A 22942-nucleotide genomic window follows, 5' to 3' on the forward strand; every position below is an offset into this window, starting at 1 on the left:
GTATACATATATAAAACTCTGTAAAAATAAAGAACCACGAACAACTACCAAACTTAAAACAAACAAAAACTATTAAATTCTAAGCAAGGTTGGCATCAACTAATTATAATTTCAATCCTTGGTAGGCTGAGATAGGAGAATTGCTATGAGTTTGAGGCTATCCTGCGCTATGTAGAAAATCCTGGTCTCAAAAGAAATAAATGAAAAGGGGAAAAATGGGAAAAGCAAAATAAAAGAAACAGAAACTTCTAATTCTAAATACTAAATTCTTCCAGCTTTAACCTACTCTTTGGCATTCAATTATTCTATCTGGCCAATTTGGCCATCTCCATGCAGATAGCACTGCAATAAAATCACTGTATCTTGAAACAAAGGAAGATTCTAGCTCATTTTTTTTCATTATCATGGAAATATTATTATTTACTGTAAAATAGTCATTTACTTCCTTATTAGCAGACAACAGTACTTCTGTTCATTAGTGCTTCCAGGGAAATCATTAGAGTTCTACAGTAATACTATATACTGCAAGTTAGACAAAACATGTGCTGAATACTTATTCAGTTCCATACATTGTGATGGGTGCTATTAATACAAATGAATAGGATGTGCTCTTTGACCTAAGAGGAATTCTTGTACAAAAAGGGACAGAGAAATCAGAGGTGACTATGAAATGAAGCAGGCTGGTAGTGGCAAGTATAAAGTGGATGTGCATAGATGAGGAGGGAGGCAATGCAAATACTAGGAGTGTCAGTTCATGAAGTCCTTTCACAGAGAAAGTTCAGCTTAGGCTAAGTTTTATGTGACAAGCTAGAGTTAATAGGGAAAATAATGGTGAAAAATCATTCAAGACAACAGAAATACTTTTTCTGAGGGCCAGAAATGCCTGAGGAACTATTTGTTAATATTTTGGCCTGGGGAACTGAGTTTGTATTAGTAAATGACAACTTGTGACCATTGAGAAGTAGACACATATCAGTTTATAAAGAGATTTATATGTAACAATGTTTACACTCAGAAGGTGAAGGGAGCTAAAGGTTTTTAAGTAGAAAAACTTATAGGCATCCTCCTGAATATTAACCTTCATCAGGCGATGAAAGGAGACAGAGACAGAGACCCACATTGGAGCACCGGACTGAAATCTCAAGGTCCAAATCAGGAGCAGAAGGAGAGCGAGCACGAGCAAGGAACTCAGGACCGCGAGGGGTGCACCCACACACTGAGATAATAGGGATGTTCTATCGGGAACTCACCAAGGCCTGGGTCTGAAAAAGCCTGGGATAAAACCGGACTCGCTTAACATAGTGGACAATGAGGACTACTGAGAACTCAAGAACAAGGGCAATGGGTTTTTGATCCTACTGCACGTACTGGCTTTGTGGGAGCCTAGGCAGTCTGGATGTTCACCTTACTAGAACTGTGATGGAGGAAGGTCATTGGCTAATAAAGGAACTGCCCTGGCCCATTTTATTGGTTAGAGGATAGGTGGGAGGAGTAAACAGAACAGAACGCTGGGAGGAAGAGGAAGTGAGGTCAGAGTCTCGACCGCTCTGCTCTCGGGAGCAGATGCCTGAGAGAGACGCCATGCTCCTGGCTCCTGGGCAGATGCACGCTATGAAGCTCCGAGCCAGGATGGACTAGGCTAGAATCTTCCCGGTAAGACTGGTTCTCACAGATTATTAGAGATGGGTTGATCGGGATAACAGGATTAGCCAGTAAGGGCTAGGGCTAAAGGGCCAAGCAGTGATTAAAAGAATACAGTGTCTGTGTAATTATTTTGGGCATAAGCTAGCCGGGCAGGCAGCAGGGGGTGCTGAGAACGCAGCCCTGCCACCCCTATTACTACAGTTGGCGCCCAGACGTGTGGACAACTAAACCCATTTAAAAAACCTGAGAAGGCTTAAAAATAAGGGAAAGAGAGTTTAACACATATTTTTGCTGTTTGTTGGTGGCGTGCTGTAGAGAGATTTCCTGATTCAGCAACAGTAGCAGAAAAAAACGCTGTGTCATTTTAAAGCGTTACTTCCTGGGGCTGTGCCGCCATTGCAATCTCTGTCTGGCTCCTGCAGGAGACAGAGCTTTTGAATAGAGCATTTGGAGAGATGGCTCAGCGGTTAAGAGCATTGCCTGCCCTTCCAAAGGTCCTGAGTTCAATTCCCAGCAACCACATGGTGGCTCACAACCATCTGTAACGAGGTCTGGTGCTCTCTCCTGGCCTGCAGGGATACAGACAGAACATTGTATACATAATGAATAGAGCATTTGGAGTAAAGTGCTATGATTTGTTTGATGGCAACTAGACTCTGTGTTCTCGGGTCTGCTCTGCTTGTTAGAGGCAAGCATGCGCTTTCTTCTAAGAGAAGCTTCCTGACTCAGCTTTAGCTGCAAAGCCTGCAGCTCATTAAGAGGTCACAACACTTAAACGGTGTTGACGAAAAGCTGAACGCATGCTTTTCGGTTTTCAGCCATAGCAGGAAAAAAGCTGCGCTGTTTAAAAATGCCGGCTTTCTGGGCTGTCCTGCCAGGACAAACTCTGACTCTTACGCAGGCGGTTTGTGCAGTTTGCAAGCACAGGCTGCTGAAGCTCGCTTGCTGGTAGGGACCTTGAAATGCCGTAGAGTTGTCACAGTAAACATGGCTACAGCCAGTACCTCAGCCATGAGGCTGAAAAGCTAAGGTATGGGCTGGATCCAGCCGGCAAAGCCACGCCTTTAATCCTACTGATATTGCATGGTAAATTAAAGACTCATGTGGTCAGAAAAAGAGAGATATACAGTAAAGAGAGATTCAAAGACAAAGAAAATTTTTAAATGGTTTACAGTGTGTTAAAAATATATGCAGACTAAAAGTTGAAGTTCTTAAAGTAAAAAACAAAAAAAGGAAGAGAGTTGTTGTGTGTGGTAGCACACACCTTTAATCCCAGTGCCTAGAAGGCAGAGACAAACAGATCTCTGTGAGTTCAAGGTGTAGTAGTGTACACCTTTAATCCCAATGCCTGGGAGGCAGAAACAGGTGGATCTCTGAGATTTCAAAGACAGCCTGGTCTACAGAGTTACTTCAGGTCAAAGATACAGGTCAAAGATACAGAGAACCTGTCTCAAAAAGCAAAAAGTTAAAAGTAAAAATAAACGAAATAGAGGTTAAAACAAAGCTGTACAAAGATGGAAAATACACAGAGAATCTTGATACTGTATGCTATTATGCTCTCTTTGAATTGTTTGAATGCTGAGGAAGGAGCAACAGCTGCTAAAAGATATTTATTTATAAATGCTGCTGAACTAATCCGACATAGATATTTTGATGCCTTGACTTTGAAATTTGGATCTAAGGACATGATGCTTTGGAAAGGAGTTTCTTATTTTGTTTTCACAGAGGATGAGACTCTGTTCATTTCTTCTATTCCAATTTGGTATGATGGACCACGTCCTCCTGAAGGGTTGGTGTGAACGCCTTCAAAAAATTGCTTCGCTCAACTGCCAACTGAGATGAAACTAGCACACAGGTTATACCATGAAAGACCTAATTAATGACGCCCCCATTCAGCAGGAAGCAGTTTGGAGAGAAATAACTGCGCCCATATTCCCAAAAAATGTTTATAAATGTTCTTTTACATTTAAAGGGGATATGATATAGGTATGAATAATTTGCATTAGTATATATTTTGCTTTATTGATAGAGATTTACGGTCAATTTTGTTATATATATATATATGTGTTTCTGATTTTGATTAAGGTATTGTGATTGTGTAGTTCATTTAAATATGTACTGTATAATTAAGAAATATAGGTTGTTAATGGATAATCATTGATAATAGTAAAGCTTGTAGTCATGTTAGTAAGATTTTCTAGATATATAGAGATATATTTTAGATAGACATTCTTCATGTCTTTCAAAGATTACAGAATAGGACATTTAATGTTTTAATAACTGAGGACTTTTCATGACAATGAGACACTCTGCTCCTGGCAGCACCAATGTACTTCAAGAGGAAGATGGGCATCGAAGAGGCACCTTATGGAGTTTGATAGCCATTTGGGCAAGAAACTGCTCTTGCCTGGACTATTGCATCAACTGGACACAGAGAACCCACAGAGAGAGGACTACTGAACTTGCCTAAGGTGAGATGATCTTTCAGGGTTCCTGATTCATTTTGAAAGAGGCTGCGAGACATTCTGCAGGACACAACAGATAGTGACTGAACTGACTTTGAATTTTCCTGCTTTATGGAAATGTCTGCTGGATACCATGGGCCTGAAGGCTGAAGATGGATGCCCCAACGATACAAAAGAACTTTGGGTGACTGTCCAGGCAGCGAGATGTCTTTGTCATTTCTAGAGTTTGAAGTTTCTTAGTTCTTGTTTACTTAGGTAATATTATATCTTTCTGGAGTCTTTGATGGAGTTAAGAATAGTTAGTTATAGTTTTCCTTAGTTATGATAAAGATTATTGTAACTTTTACTTGATAACTGTTTTGTTATATGTAATTTTTCTATGTTAAAATTAAAGCCTTTTTTTTGTTTAAACTGAAAAAGGGGAAATGATGGAGGAAGGTCATTGGCTAATAAAGGAACTGCCCTGGCCCATTTTATTGGTTAGAGGATAGGTGGGAGGAGTAAACAGAACAGAACGCTGGGAGGAAGAGGAAGTGAGGTCAGAGTCTCGACCGCTCTGCTCTCGGGAGCAGATGCCTGAGAGAGACGCCATGCTCCTGGCTCCTGGGCAGACGCACGCTATGAAGCTCCGACCCAGGATGGACTAGGCTAGAATCTTCCCGGTAAGACTGGTTCTCACAGATTATTAGAGATGGGTTGATCGGGATAACAGGATTAGCCAGTAAGGGCTAGGGCTAAAGGGCCAAGCAGTGATTGAAAGAATACAGTGTCTGTGTAATTATTTTGGGCATAAGCTAGCCGGGCAGGCGGCCGGGGTTGCTGAACGCAGCCCTGCCGCCCCTATTACTACAGAACTGGATGGAGGTGGGTAGTCCTTGGACTTCCCACTGGGCAGGGAACCCTGATTGCTCTTTGGGCTGACGAGAGAGGGGGACTTGATTGGGGGAGAGGGAGGGAAATGGGAGGCGGTGGCGGGGAAGAGACAGAAATCTTTAATAAATAAATAAATAAATAATTTTAAAAAAATAGCTAACCCTGAAAAAAAAAAAGAAAAAACACATGATTTTCTTCTATGTGTCACACTAGTGACGTTGACTTATGGGCAAGTGTCCAAAGTTAATAAAGTTTGATACAAAAATCCTGAGGAATGAATAAAGGATAGACTAACCCAAGTGTGTGGTTACAGAAGTGCATCACTAGTAATTCAGTACTGAATTACATGCTCCCAGGTCCTGGGAAGCTACCAACAATCTCCTCAATGCTCTGGACTGAAGTGGAAACACTTTTTTTTTCTAATCTGCTCTTGTATGGAGCCAAACGTCCACATTAGAACTTAGCTACTAATGAAGATTCATTGAGATGGCTATAGTTTATTTATTTATTTATTTATTTATTTATTTATTTATTTATTAAAGATTTCTGTCTCTTCCCTGCCACCGCCTCCCATTACCTTCCCCCTCCCCCAATTAAGTCCCCCCCAGCCTGAAAAGCAATCAGGGTTCCCTGTCCTGTGGGAAGTCCAAGGAACCCCCACCTCCATCCAGGTGTTTTTGAGACAAGATCAGGAAAGAAATTGTTTCACGCAACTTCTGATCTTTGGTGAAGGATCCCCAGTTCAAAAGTCTACTGAATCACACAGAGAAACTAAAGCATACTGTTGAAATTAAGCAGTACCCTTCTCTTGGCACCAGACTACTGAAGAAATAGAAATGATATTCTTAATACATACATGATCTGGTACCTTGAGTTCTGTACCAGCCAGGTTTAAATGATATGTAATTTCACTTTATAGACACAGCTTTTGAAGACCTTATAATAATTAGGACTATCTGAATTCTGATGACTAGAAACTCCATCCCATGCTGGTCTTTCCAAATGAACATTTTTAGAGGGGATTCAAGACTTGATGAGTCATATAAATGCAAACTTCAAGGGCAGATCTTGCCAAATGAAAACTGATCTCGATATACAGACTCAAAAGATACCAAAATGATTCTCACATTCCTAGTATGGATCTGATTTAGTCTAAGAATAATAACATGTTAGTTCTCTTATTTCTTTGTTAATTTTTTGTCTGACTGACCTGTCTAGTAGTGAGAATATAATGTGAAGTCTCCCACTACTAGTGTGCGGGGTTTAATGTATGATTTAAGGCTTAGAAGTGTTTCTTTTACATATGAGGGTGCCTTTGTATTTGGGGCATAGATGTTCAGTATTGAGATTTCCTCATGACAGACTTTTTCTGTGACTAATATGACATTTCCTTCTTTGTCTCTTTTGATTGATTTCACTTTGAAGTCTGTTTTGTTAGATATTAGGATAGGTACACCCATTTGTTTCTTAAGTCCATTTGATCGGTATATTTTTTTTTCCCAGCCCTTTACTCTGAGACAGTGTCTTTGCGGTTGAGGTGAGTTTCTTGTATGCAGAAGAATGATAGATTCTGTTTTCATATAAAATCTGTTGCAGAGGAATCTAAAATGGCTGAAAGACACTTAAGGAAATGTTCAACATCCTTAGTCATCAGAGAAATGCAAATCAAAACAACTCTGAGATTCTGTCTTACACATGTAAGAATGGCCAAGATCAAAACCACTGATGACAACTTATGCTGGAGGGGTTGTGGGGAAAAGGGAACATTTCTGTATTGCTGGTGAGAATGCAAGCTGGTACAACCCCTTTGGATGTCAGTGTGGTGATTTCTCAGAAAATTAGGAAACAACCTTCCTCAAGACCCAGTAATACCACTTTTGGGTATATATCCAAAGAATGCTCAATCGTGCCCCAAGGACATGTGCTTAACTATGTTCATAGCAGCATTGTTTGTCATAGGCAGAACCTGGAAACAACCTAAATGCCCCTCGACTGAAGAATGGATAAGGGAAATATGGTACATTTATACAATGGAGTCTACAGAGCAGAAAAAATAATGACATCTTTAATTTTGCAGGCAAATGGATGGGGCTAGAAAACATCATTTTGAGTGAGGTAACCCAGACCCAGAAAGACAATCATCACATGTACTCACTCATAAATGGTTTTTAAACATAAAACAATGAAAACTAGCCGACAAATCACAATCCCAGAGAACCTGGACAACAATGAGGACCCTAAGAAAGTCATGCATAGATCTAATCTACAGGGGTAGTAGAAAAAGACAAGATCTCCTGAGTAAATTGGGAGCATTGAGACCTTGGAAGAGGGTTGAAGGGGAGGGGAGAGGCAGAAATGGGAGCAGAGAAAAATGTAGAGCTCAACAAAAATCAATAAGTAAAGAGAAAAAAATAAAAATTATACTAAAAGAAAAAAGAATAATAAAATTGCTACATTTTTGCCAGACTTATATATCTTAGTTTAACATGAAGGTGAAAATGGGCTGAATTTTATTTTTTAAACACATATTTTTAAGGGTTTGTGTGTGTGCGTGTGTGTGTGTAGAGGTATGTGCATGAAAGTACATGTGCATACAGAGACCAGAGATGGTGTCCGTTGGGACCTGGAGTTACAGGCAGGTGTGAGCCACCAGCAGGGCTGCTGGTTACTGAAGTTGTGTCTTCCGCATGAGTTGTCCATGCTGTTAACCATTGGCCACCTCTCTAGCCACTTCTTCCTGATTCTTGTGGGTGAATCTGACTAACCAAATTATTTATCCATCACAAGAGCCACCCAGGTAAGAAGGAATACAATTAGCTAGAACACTCCTATGACTGGGGGTAAATGGAAGGGAAATGACAATGCCTTAAAAAAAAAAAAACTGATGGGCTTCTCTTTCTGAAGCATAATCAAAACTGGTGACAACAAGAGAACACTGAAGCCCAGGTAAATTCCCCAATGTTTTTTAAGTGATGAATGGGAAAGAGGAAATAGCTCTTCTAAAGATCACAATTTTAATAATTTAATATTAAATTTTAATGATAAAACAATTAATATTAATTAATTAAATTTAATAATAGAAATTTTAAATTTTATTTTAATTTTACACACCAGCCCAAGTTACCCCTCCCTCTCCTTTTCCCACCCCCACCACCAACCCCATCCCACCCCCATCCATTCCTCAGAGGAGGTAAGGCCTCCCTTGGGGAGCCAACAAAGTCTAGTATGCCAAGTTGAGGCAGAACTAAGCCCCACCTCCCTGTATCAAGGCTGAGCATTGTATCCCACCATAGGAAATGGGCTCCAAAAAGCCAGTTCATGTGCCCGGCATAAGTCTTGGTCCCACTGTCAGAGCGCTCCCACCCTACACAGATCAAGCACATAACTGTCACTCACATTCAGAGGGCTTAGTTTGGTTCCATGAAGGATTCCCAGCTGTCAGTCCAGAGTCCGAGAGCTCCCACGAACTCGGGCCAGCTGTCTCTGTGCACAGTTTTCCCCATCATGACCTTGACTCCCCATTGCTCATATATTCTCTCTTCCCTCTCTTTAACTAAGCTCCAGGAGCTTACCCCAGTGCTTGGCTGTGGATCACACAAGTGCCTTTGTTTGTTTTAGTTTTTGGGACAGGGTTTCTATGTGCAGCTTTGGAGCCTCTTATGGAACTCACTCTGTAGAACAAGGTGGCCTTGAGCTTAAAGACAACACAGAATCTTAAAGAATGTTTTTTAACTGGCCATTTCAAAAAAACATGAAAACTGAATTTATATAATCAGTCAGATAATAGAAGAAAAGGTAAATCCCAAGAAGAGACAAATAATTCAGAAATCTTATTGGCCTTGAAATATTCTAGACCCAGAAGACGACACTTTATTAGAGAAAATTCCCTTATTCATTGAAGAAATAGACACTTGGATCCTGCATTAGAGGAACTTGGAGAACATATGTGTCTCGTTTTCTATACACTAATTCCATGTCCGAGAAAAAGAGTGCATACTCATGGAGATTTCTTAAAGAAATTCATTTGTCTATAAGGTTTAGAGTACACACTTTGAAAGCAGAAATGAATTGTAGTCGGTGTAGCCACTTACTTCCTGCCTGACCCCCAGGCTTCACTTATCAAAACAGTGTCCAGTTCATAGAGTTGTGATAAGTAGATGAAATGTAAATACAAAAGAAGTACCCCGAAAGCAGAAATTTAGTGGCTTTTTGATTTCTTGATTGGTGTGTTTATACAGTAACTTTTTGAAACTGGGTTTCACTACATATCCCTGCTGACCTGCAACTCACAGAGTTCTCCCTGCCTCAGCTTCTGGAGGGCTGGGGTACTGGGGTCAAAGCTGTGTGTCACTATTCTCCACTGATACAGTGAATTTAAAAATAAGATGCCTCATCTAGATAGGTCTTTCACAGGTAAGGTAATTTATACACTTTAACCACCAATTACCTGTGGTTATCAAACAAGCAACAATCTGTCAGTAATGTTTCCCATTTGAAGAACTTTGCATTAATTCCCTTTGTAAAGTGGTGATGTCTCTTGGGGCACGCTAAGTCAATCACTAATTTGTGTGCCTTCTATCTTTGTATATTCTGATCTTCAGACACATGCTTTCTTTGAATCCTGGTAAAGGGTTTTCCTGCCAATGATTTACAGACCTTTCACTGACCTTTTCAGTAGAAATGGCTTCATTTTCTCAATCCTGTCATTTAAGGGAAACATTCTAAATGCATTCTGACCACCTCTTTAAGCAAAAAATGCACTCTGTGATGGGGCAGAGGCTACAGGTCTAAGACTGGGTCAGGCACTAATGTACTGAAGTCACAGAGACAGCCCGGGAAGGCCAAATGATTGAAGATGGGAGAAATATTGGTAATTAGAGCATCTCAGCTTTATGACATTAATAATACTTAAGGAACACTGAGATTTACACACACAATTCAATAGCCTAGTTAAGAAAGAGTGCAGCATTTACTCATGAGAGGAAGAAGGACAAGTTTTCTTGATAAATTATGGTTTTGATTGCATAGCACAGAGCCAAAATACATCTGAAAGTCATTTCTTTCCATTTCATTACAGTTTACAAATTCTATGCCTAATTTTAGGCATTAGCACTCCAGGCTAGTTGTATAAAAGCCTCTATCTAATCCTCCGAGCCATTACAACCCAGTTTATAGTATCATCCACAAGAGCCTGGTGGAGCTACATTCTGCTTATGAAACACAGGACAATAAAGCAGATGGGGGACCAGTGAAGACTGCAGACAAACCACACTGAGAATGCAGCACTGAGGCGTCACTTCAGCTGAAAGTCCATGACAGATAAGACACTAATTTATACAATTTAAGCTCTACCATGACTTGGAAGGAGGAAAGAAACAGACATAAATTTAAGAGATTAGTAATCAAAAAAAGAGATGGAAACATAGTTTTTATAAACTGTCAGTTAAATAACAAAACATTGGAGAAAATCTTGCAATGTAAAAAATGGTCTCCTTAACAGTTATGTTTTTTTTCTGATAGTTTTGCTATAATTTGTACCATTATGTCAGAAATTTCTTCAAATAAGGAAATTGCTAACAATAAAAGGAAACTGCAGAAAAAGGTCAATTCCATGACAAACAAGAAAAAAAAGAAATACAAGACATGAAAATTATCTTTCAAACAAACTTGATAATATTGAAAAAATCTTTAACTTGAAATACACTAATTTGGAATCCTTTAAACCTCAACTACATAAAGCTGTGAATTAATATTATACTATTTTTTAAATATTGGTAAGCCAGCACTGGAAGAAATATAACAGCACTATATTTAACTTACCTCTAAAAATTATGTACTATAGCAATACTAATAACCAAATAATTGGTCCTCTGATTAATAACAATTCTTGTGCTTATTAAAGCACACTTAGCAGGGCCACTACTTCATGACAATGTAAACTGGCTGTTTGCTTCTGGCTGTCAAAAGCGGTACAATTTACCTTTTCAAAACTGAGTTTCGCACTCACTTCAACGGCCTGGATTATTATTGGTGGTTCATCAAAAATCAGAACAGCAACTAATATGAATGCAGTATCATGCACACATAAAAAATAGGGACAATAGATACATTAAAATGTAAATACTATGTAAGACTGGATGATGAAGCTGCAGGCGGTATTTTTTCTTTGTACTTCTCTTTATGTTCTCTGATAAGCGTGAATTATTACTGCAATCAGGTGGGCACGTTTGGCTGTTTAAATTTGGCTTTCCTCCTTCAGTCTATCTTACACAAAACACTCGAAAATTTTCTTGCAAAAGCTATTTGATCATGTCAGTCTGTTAAATAAATTAATGCTTTAAAAAAATTAGCATCATCCCTACAGTATATACAGAATTAACTGTAAATTTTTTAGCTTTGGCATGCGAAGTCTTGCCCCAGCTGATTCCAAATTCTCTTTGCAGACTTATCTCTCACCACTCCCTACAGGAACCTTGCATTGCAGACAAACATTCCCTGTGTGTTTCCATCTCGGGCGTTTGTTCTTACGCCTTGGGCTTAGACAGGCCCTCTGTGCATCTCTGCTTACTAAATCATACCGGCTCCCCAAAGCCCATCTCAAATGCAGCACCCCCAGGAAACCTTTTCAGAATTATCTGGCTACATGCTGTCTCTCCCACCTCCACATCACCATAGCATTTTATTCATTCCTGGTGTGGCATTTCTTACACCCTGCCTTATGGTAATTAGTTGCATAATTAGCTTTTCCTAGCCAAGACTGGGAGAACCTGGAAGACAGAGCCTATCTTACTCATAGCTGTATTGCCTAGAGGGCCTAGCAGAGTGCCATTGCAAAATAGCTAAACTAGTTGAGTTAAATTAACTCCAATGCTGCTGCAATAAATATGCTGTGAAGTTAAATTATGAGGCAGCTAAATCAAACATTTGGGGCCAATGAGGCAAAATAAGAAACCTTAGAAAGGTAGGCTCGGAGAAGTCAATTTATTCATCATACTTTTAAATTGTAATGAAATATAGTACTGGGATAAGAAACTCGTACATACTTATCTGTTCTCAAGATTTAAGCATGGGGAAATAAAATCAACATTCTCCCAAGCTAAAATTCTAAAACATGGGATTTTGCAAATTTTGCTGGCTTGAAGGAAGAAAAGGAGAGAAAAGGAGGAGAGAATAGAGAAGGAGGGAGGGAGGGAAAGAGAGGGAAGAACAGAGATGAGGGATTCCTAGGATTGGCTAGAAGAAGAAAGAGGGGGGAAAGGGACAGCTGGTACCTTATTCTTGTGTCTCTAAATCCTGAGCACAAGACTATCACATAAGTGCTTAATTAACATGTTGAACTGAGCTGAACTCCTATACTAACAAAAATAAAGGATATTGAAAAAAAATAATTGTTCAAATACCATAGTTGGAGCAAGGGTTTACTACTCTTTGCTTTTAGTATTTATTCAACAATTCATATCTACTGCTATTATTCCACAATGTAATTCTAGCATTTAATCCATGGCTACCTTTTCATCTATGTGAAACTAGGAGGAATCTTTAAAACTCAGGAATGAATCATGTTCAAGACTACCTCTCTATTTCATTTGCTCGGGGAAAGCTTTTCTGAAAGCAGTGGTCTCAAGGCATAGTTCTCATATACATTTCTCTCTTAAGTAAAAGAATTTGAAACTTGAATTTCAGATCCCAAACAAGTATCTGCAGCCAAAACTAGCAAGAGGACTCCTTGCTGTGTGATGGGTGTGTGTTTGTCAGGGTGGGGGTTGGGGGCTGTGGAGGAAAGAAATAATCTAAAACATGTTATGGTTTCTAATGAATTGCTTGGATAATAAGCAGTAAAGGGTGATTTTTCTCTTTAATGAAGAAATGGAAATAATATGTTCTACAGCAAGATACAAAATTATTCGACAAACCCAAAGTGACATACAGAGCATGATTGGCATGCATATCACAGAATATGGCTTCTATTCTTCAAATTTTGGAAACAAAATATTTTAGTCCAACATTCTTTCACATCTGTCTTTAGAAGTCAACATTGACACTTCGTCACAAAAAGTATTCTCCTGTCACAAGTAACTGAGCCTGAAATGGAATGAACAGAGTTTTGGCTTATGTATCATATATGTCGAACAAATTAGCCTTCAGGATTTTTTTTTGTGTGTGGGGAAAAATAGTGATAGTTTTTGAAAACCAGACTCTGCTGAAAAACCTGACCTTTCAGTCTACAAACACACCATTTAATTTACAAGAGAAGTAAACCCTTTTGAATTGTATTTACCCAGTTACTTTAATAAAGGTTAGGCCTTTCCAAAACAATTGTAAATGTGGCATTTAGCTTCTCATATTTTCTGAAGCATTACTTGAATCTTGGGACTCAAAAGAAACAACCACAAAAATAATAATAAAGCAATATTATGGTTCTCCCTAGAGTGGAATAAAATGCAAAGTCTACATATTAAAATCACATATTTAGAATTTTATATTTCAAAGACTCACTAAGGACATTAGATTTCAGAAAATATTTTTAACATCTCCTTTGGAGAAAAGATGACCAATATATTCATCAATTCATTCATAAAGCAAAGCCAATTATTGATACACACTGGTATTAGTTACTAAAAGCTGATGATTATTAAAATATAGAAGAACCATTGGGTAATGAAAAATACAGTAATTAAAACCAAGGGGTGAAATCTCACATTAAAATTCAAAAACATTTTATTTTGCTTATGATTCTATACAAAAGCAGTCAAATGTAAGCGATTCTAACAAAAACCACTGCAGTTTAAAGCAGTCATGGTTTTGAGTGGTTTTTTTTTTTTCTAATTTGGCAAATATAGTAGTGCAATCTTTTAGAGCATGAGTAACTTCTGTCGTTCCTTCATGGGATTTAGAATGTTGGAGTATGTAATCTCTCCAAGAATACAGATTATTATCGAAAGAATGTTGATTTTGGAGACAGCAAAATGAGAGTTCCACTCTGGGCTCTGTTACTTTTCTATGTGACCTTTTATGAAAGCCATCCAGCATCTCTGATACACATTGCTTTATTTCTAAAATGAAGACAAAAGCGTTCTCATCCAATCAGATTGCTGAGGCGGTGGTGTAGATAAAAAATGCAATACTAAATGCATAAATGGTAGGCTATTATTTTCTTTCCATGCCTTCCCAGAGTAAGCAAATCAAATGTATACTATTAAAGCAAATAAATAAGAATTCAGAGCTGTAAAGATGGCACAGTATGTGAAGTTCTTCTAGTGGAAGGGTAAAGACATAGGTTCAGTTCTCCAGTACACACGTAACAGCTGGTTACAGTGGCACACATCTGTAGCCTCGGCATTTGGGACCTGGTCAGCTATTTTCTCCAAAATGGTGAGCTTCAAGTTCAGAGAGAGACTGTCTCTAAAATGTAAAATTATTGTATATAATGTTAGAAAAATATACCCAACCTCAGCCTCTTGTTTCTGCAAAAACACGTACAGATACACACACACAAACACGCACACACACACACACACACACACACACACACACACACACACACATAGGCATAAACCCCCAAACAGAATTCTAGTACTAGAAATGGACAGGAAAAATAGAACCTGAGTGTATCATATGAACTTCTATAATACTAGTTTCTTTCCTTTCCCCAAGTAAGTGTCTTTTAAATTACAAAGTTGTCTATGCTAGACCATCCTTCAGAACAAAATCACATGTCACAGCTGTATAGTTCCCAAAAGTTACTTGCTGGCATGGCTAGAGAAAGATCACTCAAGTTCAGTGCTTAAATTTGATACATTTCTTTCATTTCTGGGGGAAAAAATTACATGAACATACAAAATCGTACAAGCTCCTGCCTATTTTTGAACTTTCTTACAAGGAAAAAAGATAATTTCAGAGTAAGGTATTTCACTCTGTGTTGTTCAACATATTATTAAAGACACATGTGGTAGAAACCTATGTGTAACAATAGGAATAACCAATTTTTGTATGGTGCTCTTAATGGTACATATATATATATATATATATATATATATATATAAATCAACTTCTTTATCACCAAGCAACGTCCTCTGACAATGGGGTACCTATTGAATATGCAAATTCGTAAAGATTTCAAAGTATTATCAGCCTTTTACTCGAAATTCGTGATCACTGACTTCCCAGGGTGATCCAACCGCTGGTACTGCTACAGCTTCCAGAGTGTAGAGCCTTCCTTTTACCTCCTGGCATGACTTGGCCTTTCTGGACTTGATCCCATTTCTCTGTAGTTTTATGGAACCTGTCAGATGCCTCTATTTGGCTGTGCTTAACATCTAAGTATCTCTTGGCCAGGCCCAGTTCCAAGTTCTGACAGGCCCTTTCTGATTTCTTCTACATTCATATTCTTTAAATGATGGTAATTTCAAAAACACTCAGAAAGGCTTTAAGAATATAAATGATTTAACCAATGCATTGTGTGGATGGGAGTAAGTTGGTAGACATACATTCAGTCAGCAAAGACAACATATTGAATAAGAAAGTGAAAATCTTGGCCTGCCAGAATTAACCAGAGAATTGAACGGCTAAACATACTGTGTAGGTGGGGTTATTCAGCCGCTCCCAAATAACTGCTCAGGGACTTATTATTAATTATAAATGCTCAGCCGATAGCTCAGACTTGTTGCTAGCTTACTTACATTTTAAATTAACCCATGTTTTTTATTGATGCTTTGTCATGTGGCTGTACCTTCTTTCAACATGGCACATTCATCTTGTTTCTCTCTGTATCTGCTTGCAACTCCCAAGACTCAAGCTTCTTCCCAGCATCATTTCAATTTGACTCTCCCACCTAGCTCCTACCTATCTAGTCATTGACCAACCAGCTTTTTTATTAACCAATGAGAGAAATACATATTTACAGTTACAAAGATTATTCCACAGCAATATTGTCATATTAATGCTGATCTTACAGTGATTTACTAATATTTATTTGCTAATACACAGTTACTAATATTTGTTAACTAATACAAATTAGAAATATAAGCACTGCACCAGATATTAAAGTAACACAAGAAGTCCAACTCACAAATTCTATTTTCTAAGAAAATATATAGGGTTTTTTTTTAAGTAATCATAAGGTAATGGAGAGATGGCTCAGAGATTAAGCACACTAGTTGCTCTTCCAGAGGACCAGGTTTCTTTCAATCTCCAGCATCTACATGGCAGCTCGCAGCTCTCTATAACTCCAGTTCCAGGAGATCTGACACCTCCATACTGACATCCACTCAGGTAAAAAAAACACCAAGGCACATAAATATATAAATAAATGATTTTTAAAAAGTAGTAGTGAACATAGGTATCTCCCAGTGGTTTGGTCTCACTCCCTTCACAAAATAAATAACTAGATAGGTAGATAGGTAGGTAGGTAGGTAGGTTGGTAGGTAGATAGATGATAGATAGATAGATAGATAGATAGATAATTATAACCAATTTCCTGTATAGTAAGTGAGCAAAAGATGTATTATTGGTCAGTGGTAAACTGTTTTCAGGAATGAATAAAGCGCTACAGCTTGATCTTAAGTTAGCATCAGAATTTGCTTACAACATGCCACTTACCTTCTGTGGAGATTTTTCCATCTATTTCTTTAACTGATCACTAAAAACCCTCCCCATCTTTTAGCTCTCTACAGTGTTATCATCTTGCTGCTTCCCCCTCTCCACTTTCTTGGCCTTACACAATAAGAACTCATAAATAGGTTAGTCAAACAAAAGCCAGAGGGATGGAGTAGTAGTTATGTAGCAGAACACTTTCCCAGTATGTGTGCAACTCGGCCTGGAGCCTTTCCCTAGCACACAAAACAAAAACCAAAGATCATAGTTTGCAAAATGTGAACCCAAAGGCTAGAAGCTTCCCACAGAAATGTTTTGTTTGGCCTGCAGAGCATTGTTGTAAATTGTGTATGTCAATGCTCCTAGACTAGATGAATGTATTCCAGTGCACAGTTTCCACAATTTGGAATTAAAGAACCAGCCATTTTTCAGCATTCTTACGTATTCAAAATTTGGAGTGTTTTATTTCATCAGAGCCTGGTACTGGCTATCTGTTGCTAGTTTATATGGGTATAGTCCTCGTAGAACTCAGTCTTTCCTACAAACATCAGAGGCACCATGTTTATTCCCATAGATTTCCTTCTGAAAGGTCACTTAAGGTTAGCTGTACCCATAAACAGAATGTCACTATTCCCTCCAGCACAGTCTCACTTCCTTCACCCTCTCCTTCCAGCATTGGTGTACATGCCTTTCTCTCATATTTTGAACTCTAATCTTTTAGTGACAATACCTCTATAGGTACTTGTTCTTTTTCCCATTTTCCCATGAAAACAAGATATTTTGTCATTTATTTGTATCTTTTATGGTTTCTTTAATGTTTTACAGTCTCTTTTCAAAACTAACTTTCCACCATGTTGTTATATATCCCATCCATATCTATGTAATTAATAAGCCTTCCTGGAACACCCTTAATTTAAATAAGCTCTGTTATGAGAGATCCTGACAAATATACAATAGCTCCAAAATATTTATGAATGATACTTCTATTTATAATTCCCTCATATGAATCAGAAATCCCTTATACAACATTCATAGCTCTATTGATACACATATGCCTTGAATTCTTCAATAGAATATAGAATCCTTGGGGACAAAGGACATATTTGGTATGGCTAAAGCCTAATAATAAATCTACATATTAAGACTGAGTGGAAATTTTGGAGTTATGCCTGCTGCTGGTAATGCAGGCCATAGGATAGGTTAATTGAAACAGATAGGTTGAGCAACAGGTAATAGGTAGTAGTTGAGATAATCAATTGATTTTAGTGTCCAAGACACCATCTCCTGTTTAACTTTTCACTCATGACTTAATGCTCATCCATTCGCTTAATTTCTCACCTACTGAACTAACTTCAGGGAGCATATGAAAAACCTTGAGGTACTTGTGAAATTGAGATAACAGAGGTACAATTCCTTCCTCAAATTATATAGATGATAAAATGGAAACCAAAAATTAAAGAAAGAGTAGCATTTGTATAGTCTCTAATGCTGTCTGTAAGCTTGTTATCAGCTAGCAGGACCCAGACACTGAGCTGGAACTTGAGCCCTCAGTGTGAAGGAGCAGGCAATAGTGCAAATGAAATTAAGGTAGGGGTCAATTCTAGGGGATAAAAACATTGAGCAGCTACCAACATAAGGTTTTAAGCACAAGAAATAAAACAGTAATCAGAGCCAAGATAAAAGGACTGGCTCTTAGAATAAAAAAAAAATGGGTCAACTATCAGAGTGGAGGGAAGGGCAGGACCAGTCTGGCAATAAGGGGAAATGAGGACATGTAGGAGAATGTTGTTCTAGAACTGCTGAATGCCTCTGGCAGAAATGTACTCTGTAGCCCAAATAAAGTCATTTCTACTGACAGAGGGATGGGGAGGGAAAGAAACCCCACCAAAAGGAGTGATACTAAGGCTTACCAGTTACCATGGAGTCCTTGTGAATGGCTAAGAGGTTAGTGACCTGCCACTTAGGTATATACAAACACACAAGAGAACTACAAAATACCTTCTTCACATGGAATACAGCCCTTTATAAAAATCAGAGGGAGAATCATCAATTTAGTAATGACAATTCAAATATCACACATTCAGTACCTTATAGCATTTACAGAGTTAATACAAGCTTGTACCATTTAGTACCATAAATGTTTTTGAAAACTGTAAATTTCTTTTTACAAAATCAAATAATTTTAAATTAACCATGGGGACTTGCTATTTAAGCAAACCATGAAATTAAACCTTTTGTAAATTTGAGACTCTAATGTGTTATGCAAATCATTTCCCTCCTGCTTAGGTTCCTATATTCGTGTGCTGGAGCCCCTTACTGTGAGAACCTTTCATGATAAGTGGCAATGTTGGACTTTAGTCCCACTCCTGAGAACTCAACATGCCCAACACTGTCAGAATTAGAATATGACATTTAAAGGACAGTGATTCAAGGTCACTTTCACTGCTTCACAGTCCAAACAAGAAAGACACTATTTGTAGACAAATGTACAGATGTGACTAAGAAAAATACAGACTCATGTTGGGAAATGGTAAAACTGATACCAGGAACTGAGAGAATCATATGAGGATCCAGAATGTGAGGCTACACAGAGCCTTGGAGCTGCACAAAAATAGTGCTTGTAAATATATGTACCAATATATAGACTGAAACCTCAAGACCAGGTTACTCTAAGAAATCAATCTGTATCGGCAGGCGGTGGTGGTGCATGCTGGTTATCCCAGCACTCGGGAGGCAGAGGTAGGCAGATCTCTGTGAGTTTGAGGTCAGCCTGGTCTACAAAAGCTAGTTTCAGGACAGCCTCCAAAGCTACAGATAAACCCTGTCTCGGAAAATAAAAAAGAAAGGAAGGAAGAAAAAGAAAGAACGAAAGAAAGAAAGAGAAATGAACTTATGATAGCAATAGCAGCAACACTCATTCTTCCTTGCTACCTATTTATTTTCTGGATAGCTCCTTCATCCTCCTCTCCAAATGAGAAAATTATGTGCCCTGTTTCCAGATACAAGGAGTAATAAAGATTATAAGCCAGTGGGAATCCCAATCTTGGAAACATCTAGAATTCAACTCAGGTTGAACAGGAGGGCTAATATATTAAGAGTATTCCTTTCCACCTGTTCTCATTCTCTATAAAAATAAATTAGGATACATTAGCTCTCTGGGAAAAAAAACATAATGTGGTTTCCCTTCCTAGAAAAGGGAGATTTCACAATAAGACGCTCAGTAAAGAGAAACTGGTAAAGTCAAATTCAAGTCAAATAGAAAGAAAATACTTGTCTCACTGAACTTTTCACCTTCCGTTGATACAGAATGGCCCTATGTAAGTGAGAAAAAGGTTAGAAATGCAAAGGGACTTCTGTAGGCAAACGTGGGATGCTGATCATCAGCCAAGAGGAGAAGAGAGTACAGCTTCATTCTGAGAATTATTTTCAGGACAAGGTCAACCTGACTCCTCTTCTATTTGTTCAGTCTTCTGGAACACCCTGGGCTTCTCCATGTATTCACTGCCTAGCTATCTCACTGTGCTCAGAGTAGCAGCATTCTGTGGGAGTAAAACTGCCCAATAAGGTAAAGCCATTCCCCCAACACACTTTCTAATGTCAATCCCTTAGTAATCACCATCTAATTGATATATAACCTAGCCAATATTTAACACTCACGGAATGTAACTAAATGGAGGAAATCCAGAAAATGAAATTGACAGGCTTTCTAAGATGCAGTTTAAACAGGGAACATCCAAAACTAGCTGAGACACTTCCCCATATTGGAAAGCTAAATTTTTGACTAAAGAGGCTTCCAAAGCTTAACCAAATAAAAGGACAAAGAAAACACATTTGAAAAAAATACTGATGAGATGTTTTTTCCCTTCTAAAACTGGTTTCTTGAGAATAAAGCTTGGAGGAAGCATACTTGCCTAGTAGTGTGAGGACCTATGTTCAAAGAATAAAAACAAAACATAAATATGGCTTCTATTTGTGTCTCATGATTTGAGCAAAGCAAATTTATCTCAACTGTATGCCTAAAATGAAAATCTAATAGTTGGTTTTATTGTTATTGTTTATTCTTTTTTATTTAATTACTTTTTCATTTTACACACCAACCCTAGTTCCACCTCCCTCCTCTTCCCCTGCTTCCCCACCTTCCCCCATCCCACCCCCATCCACTCCTTAGAGGGAGTAAGGCCTCCCTTAGTGAGTCAACAAAATCTGGCATACCATGTTGAAGCTTGACAAGGTCCCTTCCCACCCTCCTAACCTACCTTCCCCCCTGCATCCAGGCTGAGCAAGGTATTCCAACATAGGGAATGGTCTCTAAAAAGACAGTCCATGCACAGTTCAGGCATAGGCCCTCTTTAAAAGTGGCAGCCCTTTAAAGCAAATATCTATCATTTATGTGAAGTATTACCTCTGTCTACAAAAATTGCGTAGTTCAAATAGCTTAGCAAATGAAGGCTTTGTATGATTAAAAAAACACTTCAAGGAGCGTCCTGGAGTCCAAGTGCTACAGCCGCAGGTCCTGAAGAATGAAGATTTGAAAGCGAGGCCATGGCTAAACACCTGAAGTTCATTGCCAGGACTGTGATGGTTCAGGAGGGGAATGTGGAAGGTGCATACAGGACCCTAAACAGAATCCTCACTACCGATGGGCTTACTGAGGTCATAAAGCAGTGGCGTTTCTATGAGAAGCCCTGCCGCCGCCGCCAGCGGGAGAGCTATGAAACATGCCGGAGGATCTACAACATGGAAATGGCTCGAAAGATTAACTTCTTGATGCGGAAGAACCGGGCAGACCCATGGATGGGCTGCTAAACCCACGTTAGTTCTGTGTCTGACTGTTCTTACACAACCACAATCTCTGTTACCTTTCTCTACAATAAACTCAATCACAGGTGAACAAGAAAAAAAAAAACACTTCAAGTCACTGAAGAAAGAAATTGAAGAACATATCAGAAGATGGAAAGATCTCTCATGCTCATGGATCAGTAAGATTAAGAAAGCAAATGGTCATCCTACGAAAAGTATCTACAGACTCAATATAATCCCCATCAAGATGCCAACACAATTCTTCACAGATCTTGAAAGGACAATTCTCAGTCTCATATGGAAAAATAAAAATGTAAGATGGAGACCAGAAGATACATCAGAGAGGTGAGTGTGTACCCGACTGGCCAGCAGACACCCACCCCTGAGCACAGACACCCTTCAACCCCCTAAACTTTCTGGTCATTCAGAAGGGACTTCTCTCCCCAGCTACTGTCCTTCTCTTCGTATCCCATCCCAGCTTGCTCCCAGGCAACCCTTCCCCTTTGGTGGGGTCATAGGATCCCCCAACTCAGCGTGCTTTGGGGCTAAGGGTCTGGGGACAAAGTGATGACTGCAACTGCGCAGGAGTTCCTTTGTTTCACTGAGTCTGTAATCAGCAAGGCCGCCCTTTTGTCTGCAAGGTCCCAGGCCAGCAAGTAGCCCAGATCCTATACAAGAAGATCCATCAGAGGGCATTTGAAGGAAGAGATGGGCAGGCACCAATGCAAGAATTCCTACAACAATCTGAAAAACAACATGATAACACCAGAATCCAGTGAACATAGAACAGGAAGACTTGAAGACCCTAATCGAGAAGAAGTAGAAGAAATAGACAATGTGAAAGTGATAGAGTCCCTTAAACAGGATATGAAAAACTCCCTTAAAGAAATAGATGAGAAGAATAACAAAAACTTTGAAGAAATGAATAAATTCTTAAAAGATACCCTAGGAAATCAAGAAAAAACAATCAAACAGGTAATGGAAAGAGTTCAAGACTTGAAAACTGAAATGGAGGCAAATGTAAAGCAAAAGACACTGTCATTAAGACAAAAAGGCAAACTACTGAATGGGAGAAGATCTTCACCAACCCTGCATCAGACAAAGGTCTGATCTCCAAAATATATAAAGAACTCAAGAAACTAGACTTTAAAATTCTAATTAACCCAATTAAAAAATGAGGCACTGAACTGAACAGAGAATTCTTATCAGAAGAAATTCAAATGGTCAAGAGACACTTAAGGTCATGTTCAACTTCCTTAGCAATCTAGGAAATGCAAATCAAAACAACTTTGAGATACCATCTTACACCTGTCAGAATGGCTAAAATCGAAAACACCAATGACAGTCTTTGCTGGAGAAGATGTGGAGTAAGGGGAACACTCATCCATTGCTTGTGGGAATGTGAACTTGTGCAACCACTTTGGAAATCAGTGTGGCAGTTTCTCAGGAAATTGGGAATCAACCTACCTCAGCAATACCACTCTTGGGAATATACCCAAGAGATGCCCTATCATACTACAAATGCATTTGTTCAACTATGTTCTTAGCAGCATTATTTGTAATTGCCA

The 22942-nt window shown here is 38.7% G+C and overlaps 1 protein-coding gene across 1 annotated transcript; it reads left to right on the top strand.

Moving 5' to 3' along the window:
• The first annotated feature begins 21116 nt into the window (after positions 1 to 21116).
• Positions 21117 to 21467, top strand: LOC121439401 (28S ribosomal protein S21, mitochondrial-like). The gene has a single exon (XM_041639906.1). It carries the CDS (start codon positions 21117 to 21119, stop codon positions 21378 to 21380), a length of 264 nt encoding a protein of 87 aa, XP_041495840.1. The 3' UTR covers positions 21381 to 21467.
• Positions 21468 to 22942: the final 1475 nt, after the last annotated feature.

Source organism: Microtus oregoni, unplaced genomic scaffold (assembly GCF_018167655.1).
Source record: "Microtus oregoni isolate MIOR12 unplaced genomic scaffold, Mior012 000061F_ref0000440, whole genome shotgun sequence".
NCBI lineage: Eukaryota > Metazoa > Chordata > Mammalia > Rodentia > Cricetidae > Microtus > Microtus oregoni.